General features: G+C 39.0%; 1 protein-coding gene across 2 annotated transcripts in view; it reads left to right on the forward strand.

The window, feature by feature from the left end:
• LOC137188058 (SH3 and multiple ankyrin repeat domains protein 2-like) overlaps positions 1 to 10,788 on the forward strand; it is a 166,719-nt gene that overhangs the window by 74,715 nt on the left and 81,216 nt on the right. For both annotated transcript variants that reach the window (XM_067597469.1, XM_067597551.1), the window contains exon 11: positions 9,807 to 9,946. In XM_067597469.1, coding sequence (XP_067453570.1) covers positions 9,807 to 9,946 — 140 coding nt within the window. The remainder of the gene's footprint in view (positions 1 to 9,806; positions 9,947 to 10,788) is intronic.

The following is a 10,788-nucleotide window of genomic DNA, read 5'->3' on the forward strand; positions in this document are numbered from 1 at the left end:
ACTGCTAACTGGTAAATGCATGTGAACACAGATGTGGAACAGGAAGTACAGGAAGTAATTACGGCTCCATCGTTCCTCAGAGTGTTTGATTGACATGTTTTTAATCGAGGTCGAGTCACCTGATTTACTCTGAAATCAGACGTGAACCTTCTCTAGATGACATTAGTCTTACCTGTATGAAGACTGCTGACTGTTTCCATGAGCTTTAGTTTTAGTGTCTTTAATTCCCACAGCTGTCAGGAATCTTTTTTTTTTACCTCTGCATAATTCACAGTTCTGTAGATATTCTTGTATTTTACAGTATGAGCTGTTATAGAAGGTGGCTGCTTAGTGAAACACTGTGATTCTCTGCAGAGTTTCTGTCAGGACACGAGAGTCAGATATTCCTCTTAATACATTTATCAATAAAGCTTCTTGGAAAGTTTTAGATAAATCTGTGTAGTCGGGTTACAGAAAAGAAAACAGGGATGGTCTGTAAGTTACATTAGATAAAAGCAGGCCTGCACACTATGAAACATATGGAGGATGACACATATGATGATATAATTTGAGGAAAACTAATAATTACAACAAATGAGCTGGAAAAATGGGACGCTGTTAAACACTATCAATTAAAACTTGAACTGAGTGGGGAAAATGGACGGTATGGTTTAGGCTGACTTACTTTATGGTCAAGGACACCCAGCGGAGGTCAGATCTGAGGTAAAGGGGGGCGGCTGTGGTTCGAGAGGTAGAGCAGCTCGTTCAATAATCACAGGGTTGGTAGTTTGATCCCCCTCACTTTGGATAAAAGCGCTACATGAATGCAGCAATTTAAATCTAAACTCAATTACACCCTGGAACTGAACTATGGATTTATTTATGAATATTTCTGTAAGGATTTGCCGTCTTGTCGACTGAAGAAGGCGAGAAGGCAGGTGATCCTTCTCAGCCAATAGAAAAGGGGAATAATTATTACAAAATACAAAATGATTAATAATGTCGGTCTGTGTCTATCAGGTAGTTATCAGAGACACTCGCTGCTCAGCTGTAGAAACCAGGCGATACGTTAAGATTGAAAGTTCGTTCTTGTACTCACCACAAAGTCAGTCTTTCTAACTGTTCTGGAGCTTTCTATTGAATCACATGATCTTCCTCAGCAGATGAGTTTACCCTGTTGTTATGGAAATACAGTAGATGTTCAAATGTTCACTTTTTTTTTAGCACTTTGAGGACTTCTTGTCCATTTTTGGTTTAAAAGTTAAGACTGAAAGTTCAGTCTTGACCTTGGCGTGATACGACTGAAAGCTCCAGAGCAGCTACTAAATGGACCTTACAGTGAGTTTACAAGCTAATAGCAGTTCTGGAGCTTTCGGATATATTCTTCACCTCGTTAAAATGGTCAGAAAAATGGAAATTTGAACATGTGAGATTGTCTGAGGTCACTTTAATATGACCAGAGTTTATCTACAGTATGTTGTAAGAGTTTTAAGATTCAGATTTTTAAGAAGTGTGGTGCACATGTGTACAGTAGATGCTGCATAATGACATAATGACTCTATAGAGGACATCTAGGTTACGACTCTTACTGAGACCTATTTACTCAACTCCTGAGGCACCACGGACAGAAAATTACCCTCATTTTTAAATCCTGTGAACCATTAAATGCAAGAATTGTTCAAAAATGATCTTTAAACTATAATTCATATTTAACAAATGCGGCTCACAAGACATTTCAGTGGGAAAGACCTCGCTATAATCCAGATAAGACGGCGGGATCATGCTGTCGATCACCGTCCGTTTCCTGCGAGTGTGAACTTAAGCCATCGGAGCTCTTCAGGCTCTTCCACCCTGCTGCCCTTTAAAGCTCCTGATTCCATCGTTTTCACTCATAGCTTCTGCTTCTGCTGCTCCTCATCGTTCTTTCCTACCCATAATCCCACCCCCCCCCCCCCCACCTCTTCATCCAACCTCCGCCCACACACACATGACAACGTCTCTGTGGCATCCCCCCCTTTCTCCCACTTGACATGTCATTTGTTAGAATGCAGCACACATGCACATATGAGCCCACACTCGCTCACACACACACTTATATACACACACACACACACAAACAAGCACACAGTGACAGCTGTCAGTCAGGCTGCGGGTGTCATGGCAACAGCTTCTCAGTTAGATGTGGTGAGAAATGAGATGTGTCCAGTGTCAGGATAGACCAGCGCTGTTTAGCTAAACATTGTTGTCACAAGGCTCCAGCATAAATTATCATCAAATCTGAAATATACAGCGCAGGACTACAGGGTTTCTGGCTGTAATTTTGACTTTTAACAGTGAAAAAATGTGTTGATGATCTGCTGAAAACAGGATCTAGGCTGACAAATCCAGATATCATGCGTGCATATATACAGTACGACTCACAAATCACGTAGGTCTGCAAAAAATTCAAGGGGAAAAATTACAAACAAGATAAGATTACACCACAGAGAAGATTTCCTCTGTGAGTTTTATGAGATTATTAAATTCCCTGGATAGATTTGATTTGATTCTCTCCTAAAACAATATAACACACGTGTCCAAATATACACAAATCACAGATAACCAAGACAAAAAAAAAACACAGACTCAGTGCAGCGTGAATCATGGACAAAATAAAATGAATTTGAACAATATTTTATGTAAAAATGAAGCATAAAAACAGATATTTCCGTTGAGTATCTTGAGATAGTAGGATGAGGCAGAGTTAGCGGACCTCTTGTTTCTTAAAGCTGCAGTAAACCGTCTATTTATTATAACAATGGATCAAGTTACTCTGTGTAATGTAAAAAGTTTTAACCAGTTTTAGCCCCACAGTTCTTCTCTCATCGACCTAGTTTCCAGCAGTAACAGGCAACTGTTTTCATCAAAAAGCTTTACAATCAATTAAATAGATAAATAAACCCATTGCACACTACCTGTCCATCACCAAACAGCACAAGGACAGTGTTAGCAACTAGCTGGACTAGCTCAGGAGGACCTCAAGAGTTAGTTGAGGCCAAAACAAAGCTAAAAGAGGGAATATTGGACTTACATTCACCAGAGAGCCTGAAACACAACCACAGATGGATGCTAACGGTGCTCTGTGACTGGCAGCTGTTTGGTCCTTTGCCAAAAATCCTTATAATGTGATAGTATGTCAGTGTTGTGTTCACAGTTTGTCTATAAGTTAATGTAGCTTTAAAAACGTTGCCAAAACTGCACAGATTACATTCACTGTGATTTTCTTTCGGGATTAATAAAATATCTCCGTCTATCTTTACACCTGGCTGAGATCCAATCGCAACGTGACCCAGACCACCTCCAGATGTGTTTTTTCCTGATCCAGACACAGATTGCATGTTAATACCAGGTGTAAACGGGGTCATAGTCTCTCTCTCTCTCTCTCTCTCTCTCTCTCTCTCTCTCTCTCTCTCTCTCTCTCTCTCTATCTCTCTGTCTTTCTGTCGCCTTCTCATTTTCTGTGCAGACATGCTGTTGTGGCTTTTGGGTGAAATGAACAATGTAAAAAAAAAAAAAAAAAATGTAACTGTTGATTGTGCTGTGTTTGTGTCTGCACTGTAATGTCATATCTCTCTCTACCTCCATCGTCTCTCTCTCTCTCTCTTCCTCTCTCTCTCCTTGTCTCGGGTGATCATCCAATAATAGCACAAATTATGCACAGCTGGTATTAATCAACGCTGTCTAATTAGCACCTCAAAGCCACCTGGGTAATTGCCAAAAAAAAAAAAAAAAGCATGAGGGAAAACATGGCTGACGGTTCCTCCGTCTCCATCCATGCCATAAGTTGTCATGTTCGGTTACGCAGGGCTGAAACTAATCTATAATCGATTAATCTATCAATTATTTACTCTATTATAATTGATTAGTCATTTAGTCTATGAGTATATTTGTCCACAACCCAAAAGATATTCAGTTTACTGTCATAGAGACTAAAGAAACAAGAACATATTCACATTTCAAAAGCTGGACACAGAGAATTTATTTTTTCTTTAAATATAACTCAAAATACTCGGTGATTAATTTTCTGTCGATCAATTAATCGACTGATTGTTGAAGCTAAAGTCTCACCTGAGTTTTTAGTGCTCAATACTTTCAAAGTATCACTTTCTACATCAGTTCACTAATCACTGGGAGCTTGGACTCATATGTTTAAAAGAATGGAGGTTGAAAGATGTGGGCAATGCTTTTGAGTTGCATTATGGGAAATGTAGGATCCAGTGTTTTTAGAGATCAACTCAAACCTGCGACTAAAAGTCAGGATATCTCTGTTTCCTCTGTACCAGTTCTGACCTTTCTTCTGTTAATCTTTCTCTTTTAATAATAATAATAATACATTTTATTCATAGCACGTTTTTCAAGCTACTCAAAAATGCTTTACACAGAAGTAGAAAGACAAAAAAATCTATATATAAAACACGCTAAAAGCAAGAGAACCCACTAAAAGTACATTAAGTACCAAAGGGGACATTAAACATTAAAATCAGCTCTAAAAAGGTGAGTTTTGAGTAGTTTTTTGAATTGTGAATTGTATGGAAGTGCAGTAATAAACTGCCAGAGTTCCACTTTAACATAAATATTGTCAAGTATTGAACATCAAAAGCTAAAATTTAAGTTTTTGAGTTATTTTAACTGTGTCCCACTAAGTGTTCACTAATTTAAAGGCAATATTTATTAGACCTGCAACAATTAGTCGATAAATCGATTAGTTGATTGAAAGAAAATGAATCAGCAACTATTTTGATAATTGATTAATCATTTTCAGTCATTTTTCAAGCAAAAATACCAACCATGTCCCGGTTTCAGCCTCTCAAATGTAATAATTTGTTGGTTTTCTGTGTCATATATGATAGTAAATTGAATATCTGAAGGTTTTGGACTGTTAGTCAGACAAAAAAAAGCAAATCAAAGCCATCAACATGGGCTCTGAGAAACTGAGAATGCCATTTTTTCACATTTCATTGATTAAACGATTAATCATTTAATCAGCACCTTAATCAATAATAAAAATAATGGTTAGTTGCAGCCTTAAGTCTATTTCAGTGTGAAGGAAAGTATAAGTGGAGCAGATGCATGAGGGTTATATAATGGCCACATCTGTAAAAATAGATCTGGTTTATTTCTTTTTGGGACTGTTTTGTTATTGGTTCAAGATTCAGGACACTTTAATGTTTGTCACAAAGTAACAGAAATTTCTCTTTGACACGGCTCAATCAAAGACAAAAGGTGGACAAATGTAAAAAAATACAGTTTTCTTCTTCTTTCGGCTGCTCTCGTTAGGGGTCACCACACCAGATCATCATTTCCATCTCTTCCTGTCATCTGCATCTTCCTCTGTCATGCCAACTTCCTGCATTTCTTCCCTCACTGTATCCATAAATTTCCTCTTTTCCTCTTGCCTGAAAGCTCCATCTTCAGCATCCTTCAACCAGCATCTCTCCTGTCCACATGTCCAAACCGTCTCAATCTCGCCTCTCTTTTTGTCTCCAAACCATCCAACCTGAGCTGACCCTCTAATATACTCATTCCTACTCCTGTCCATCCTCGTCATTCCCAATGAAAATCTCAGCATCCTCAACTCCTCAACTATAGATCACAACATCATCCCTGAACATCATAGTCCACGGAGACTCCTGCCTGATCTCGTCCGTCAACCCGTCCATCACCGTTGCAAACAAGAGCCGATTCTTCACGTAATCTCACCTCCATCTTGAACCCATCCATCACTCCGACCTCACCGCTGTCACGCTGCCTTCATACATATCCTGCACCACTCTTACACTCTCCTGACTTCCTTGTACAACACCACAATGCAACTCCATCTGACCTTCTCTATTCTTCTCCATCAACGTTCTCAGATCTCATTGCATCTGGCATGAAAGCAGACTAATCATCACCTCTCCTCTCACACTAGCTTCCACTACTCTTTCCCATAACTTCATAACTGCTGTTGCTGATCAACTTTATATGTCTTTAGTTCCTACAGCTCTGCACATCACCCTTCTTCTCCACTCCTCAGACATCCTCTCACTTTCCAAGATTGTGTTAAACAATCCAGTTAAGAACTCCACCGCCATTTCTCCTAAAAATCTACCAAAAGCGACGTGACTTCCTGCCCATGTTTTTGGCACTTTCGTAAGAAAAATGATCACTTGGACTTGGGTCCAGTGGGTGTAGATGTCTCTGCACCATTTGGACATTTCTTAATTTCTGCTGTGTGTGTGGTGTACTTTCCTCCCCCCTTTCCTAATATTTCCAGGTGTCTCCTGTTTATCTGGTGGCCTAATGCTTTTTAGATGGGTCAATGACCAGCGTAGGTCAAGCTAATCTGGTAAAAGTTTTGTTTTCCCAGAGATTGTAACCAGAACTTTCGAAAACAACTCCTTTAAAGGAGATTGTTTTCACCTATCCATTGGCGTTGTGCAACCCTTACTGTTTTGTGTATTACTATTCCACACGCTCATCACATTTTCGCTTCTACACCTCTTCATAGCTGCCCTCACTACCTCCTTGCTAATCCACCACACTTCCTGATTCACTATCCCCACATCATCCAACCTCAACGTTCTACCTTCCACCTTCTCAACACCTTCTCCTCACCAGTCAGCACATTTCCATCTCTGTCCTTCATCACCATCACCTGCTGCACATCCCTCCCAGTTCAGTCCCTCTTGTCTAGCCAAACCGTAAAACAGTGAAGTCGATCCAATTATTTTACCGGCCTGATTGGTTTCTTGAGAATATATGTCGTAGCGTAGTGTCGTCTTGTCCCAGTAACAAGAAGTTGGAGAACTTTCATGTAATGCTTGTGCTATAATGTGTGACGGTGAAATAAAACAAACATAGGTATCAGTAGTTGAGTAGATGAGGCTGGTATGAGCCAAAGGGCGTCTCCATTTAGGGTTCAAATGATGTCTAAAAATAGAAATCTACTGTAACATCAGAAGATGAGGTGTTCCCACAATATGTGTGCTGTAGGGGTTGTGTAGTCAAACAAAAATCAAACATTTTACCTGATAATAGTGAGTGTTTCCACAGCTTTTCTCTATATTCTCTATACTGTGAACTAGAAGAACACGAATACTGTGAAAACCTTGTTTTCCAGAATTAACATCCTAAATATTCAGAATAAAATAATTGTCACGCTAAAAGGTTAAATGATGAACCAGTAGTGGAAAGGTTCAAATCCTTATCAAGCTCCAGAAATACACTGGACTCATACCTAAAATTATTCCAATACGAATGAGGCCAACCCAAACTGTGATGCAATCACAAAGTGAAAAGGTTGTCCGGAATTACACCGAACGGTTGTATAACACAAGACATCAGCCGTCAACCGGAGCGGTCACCAGAGCTTTTTAAGTGCTGTGTTTGAATACTATAGTATTATGACTCTCAGTGGTACGCGGAGTATTTCTAGCTGCTCAGAGTGCACAGTTGCAGTTTTGTCCGTGGCTTTCCTTTGGAAAATGTGCGAGCAGTCGCACTAGGTATTGAATGGGGTTAGCTCTCCAAAGGCCCGTGAAGGTTTGAGGAGGAGCGCATTCTACAGGACAAGGTGACCCACTTACTTGAAAAAACCATTTCCTTCCTCTCTCTCTCTCTCAATCCCTCGCTCCAGCACTCCATTTCCTTCTTTCTCTTTAATCTCCTAGTTTTTCCTTCGCCGCAGTTTGTCTCTTTGTATTACTCTGATGTACATGTGCAAGACGCCAAAAACGAGAACATGGTCAAAAAACTTGATGATATCTGTTAATTTAATCTTGTATAAAAGACAGATGTTCACAGTTGTTTTCTGGCCTGATCTCAAATGCTGTCGTTGTAGCTTAATTTCATATTTGACAGTCTGACAGTGTTTAATGTTTGTGCACATTTCAGACATATTTACAAAAATATTTTACATATTTATTTATGTGCAATATGTCTTTAAGTCCCTGCAGGGTTTTATTAAACCAAATTCTAACTGCAAACTAGCTGCTAATACAAAAAAAAAAAAACAAGAACATTATTTTATCATCAAAAGCAAATACTTACAATGTTGCTCGTAAAAACCTCATAAAAACCTCATAAAAACTAGAGTACATGCCTCTAATGGTATATACTCTAGTTTCCCATTCTGTCATAGCATGTGTTGTTATGAAGGTTGACCACTAAGTGGCGCTATATTATCACATCAGGTACATTAACCAGCACCACCGTCGTCTATCTCAGCTGCAGGGATGGATGAGTGATTGCTGGAGATCCAAATTCTACCCACAAACATATAAATGCAATCAGAATCCATCTACTGCATTAATATATAACAACCACAGAATTAAAATGCGCATTCATATATACCACACTTTTATATTTTTGTCTTCTCCACAAAGTCACGAGTATCTCTCTGTGCGGTCTTAAGAGTGTCGGGTCTCCTACCCAGAAGCCACTGCAGCTCTGTGGGTCACAGGCAGCCCATATTCTGCCCCACTTACTACTGCAGGACACGTGCCTGCTGGCCTCTGAATATCTCCTCTGCATAATTGGTTTGTGTGTGTGTGTGTGTGTGTGTGCTTGCGTGTGTGTGTGTGTGTGTGAGTATCCATATGCATGAATACAGTGTGTCAGTGGTTGTAATGTGTGTGTATGTTCAGGTTGTGGACAACATGCCTATAATGGCTGCTGCTGTTAATGCTAATTTGGTCGCAGCTCGTAATGTTCTTCTCTTCTTCTTCTTCCTTTTTGAAAGACTTTTTGAAAGACTGGAGTGTTTTTTTTTTTTATTCAACCTTTTGAGCAGGTAGTTTGAAGTGTTGTTAACATCTCAACCTTCAATGTTTCTCTCTGATTTTCTCCTAAAGTGGCTTTAAAGTTAGACAAAAAACCCTTTTTCTACACAAGCATGACAATGTCACACATGTATTTTCTTTGTCTGCTTGTTCTCAAGATTCTTTACAGAAATTTCGTGGTAATTTCTAGTTAATTATAAAGATGTTTTTTTTTTATAATTGTACCATTAAATCAAGTTTTGTCGAGGTAATCAGATGTTTAATGGCTCAGTTTTAGGACATTTTACAGAGAGGGAGGTGCAGAAAAAAAATGTTAAGTTGGTTTAGACGGTAAGTGCTCACTCATTATATTTAAGCTCATAGGTGGTTGTTAATTTGCAAAAAGTCTTAATAAATTAGACCCTTAACAATTCTTTTACAGACAGAAATACTCAGTTTTCAGTGTGTAGTTTTGTGTAGAAATGTCTTAACAGTTAAACAGCAGCTACATTTAGGAAATTATTGGAAAAAATGTTCTGGTAATTAGTAGGAAAATAAGAAATCTGTAAAATAAAGTGTTACAGAAATTGTTGATAGAAACTCATTATAGAGTTTAGAATATATCATTTGACACACAAAACTACACACTGGAAACTAAGTAATTTTCTGGTTGTTAAAGAACTAAGAGTCTACTTATTAAACATTTTTTTGCAAATTAACAACTATGTATGAGCCCAAATTAATGACTAAACACTTTTTTCTGTTTTTTCTTAATCATAAGTACCAAATTGCACCAGCCTTTCTGCAAAATGTCAGAATAAATTAACCATTAAATACCTGAAAATCACTCAAATGAAGGGAATATGGAATATGTTTATCGCCTCAAGATTTGCAGAGTTTGTAAGTGATGCAACAGCAGGACTTCATCGGCGGCACCAAACTGCCATTTCCTGCAGGACTATCAAATTATGTGTTTCTGTTATCGTGCCCACTACATGTAAACTTGATTTTCACCTCCAGTCCTAACAACCTTTCTGTCTCCGTCAGTCCCAGCAGTCACGGCGAGACAGTAGGCACCAGGAGGAAGCTGTACAGCGCCGTTCCCGGGAGACATTTCGTGGTGGTTCGTCCTTACACCGCCCAGGCCGAGGGCGAGATCAACCTCTACAAGAGCGACAGGGTCAAAGGTGAGACTTTGGTTGTTTTGTTTTACTTGTTTTTACATCGCTGAGTTGGTTGATAGCAGCCAGTTCCAGCTTTGTGTTAATTGAGGATCAGTAAATCAGAAAAAATGCACACAGCGCACACCCAGACCTCGTGACCTCACTGAGAGAGAAACTTAATTTTGGAGGATGAATGATGATGAATACTGAAATCAAAAAAAAGAGACACTGATTCATTGCAGCCTTCATTTCATAATTGTGTCTGAAAGTGAGACAACTGGAAATCAAACAGCAAATTAGCATATCTGATGAAAATGACTCCCTAGGCTCCACAGAGTCTAAATACAGATGCTACAGAGGAAGAACATCCTCCTCATCTGCAGACTTTAAATGTGCACAATTTCAGATACATTCTGCGGCTTTGATGAATGGGTACAAAATATATTATTTCCCGAGCAATCAAGGAGGATTGCATGTTAAAACATTTACGTGAAGCCACTGTTAATGTTTGTATTGGAGGACATGAGCACACCATTAACACCAGCATGTTAGCTAATCCTCAACAGGAATACTGTCATTTAAGATAAAATCATCCCACATCTGCATTTACAGTCTGTATTACTTTTATAATTTCTGTCTGGAGCCACGTGAAGATTATTACTGAGCCATATTTATCTTTATGGAGCTTTGCCTCATCATTATTAATCACTGGCCTCGCTGACAAATATAAACCATCAACCAGAGCCAGTCGGTAATGTAACGATACAGGCTTCATGGTTCATCACACTCACTATGTTTTTGATCTTAACCCTTTCTGATCCACTGGTGGGAATTTTGCAAAAATGTGTCTAAAATGAGTTCTGGGT

Source organism: Thunnus thynnus, chromosome 1 (assembly GCF_963924715.1).
Source record: "Thunnus thynnus chromosome 1, fThuThy2.1, whole genome shotgun sequence".
NCBI lineage: Eukaryota > Metazoa > Chordata > Actinopteri > Scombriformes > Scombridae > Thunnus > Thunnus thynnus.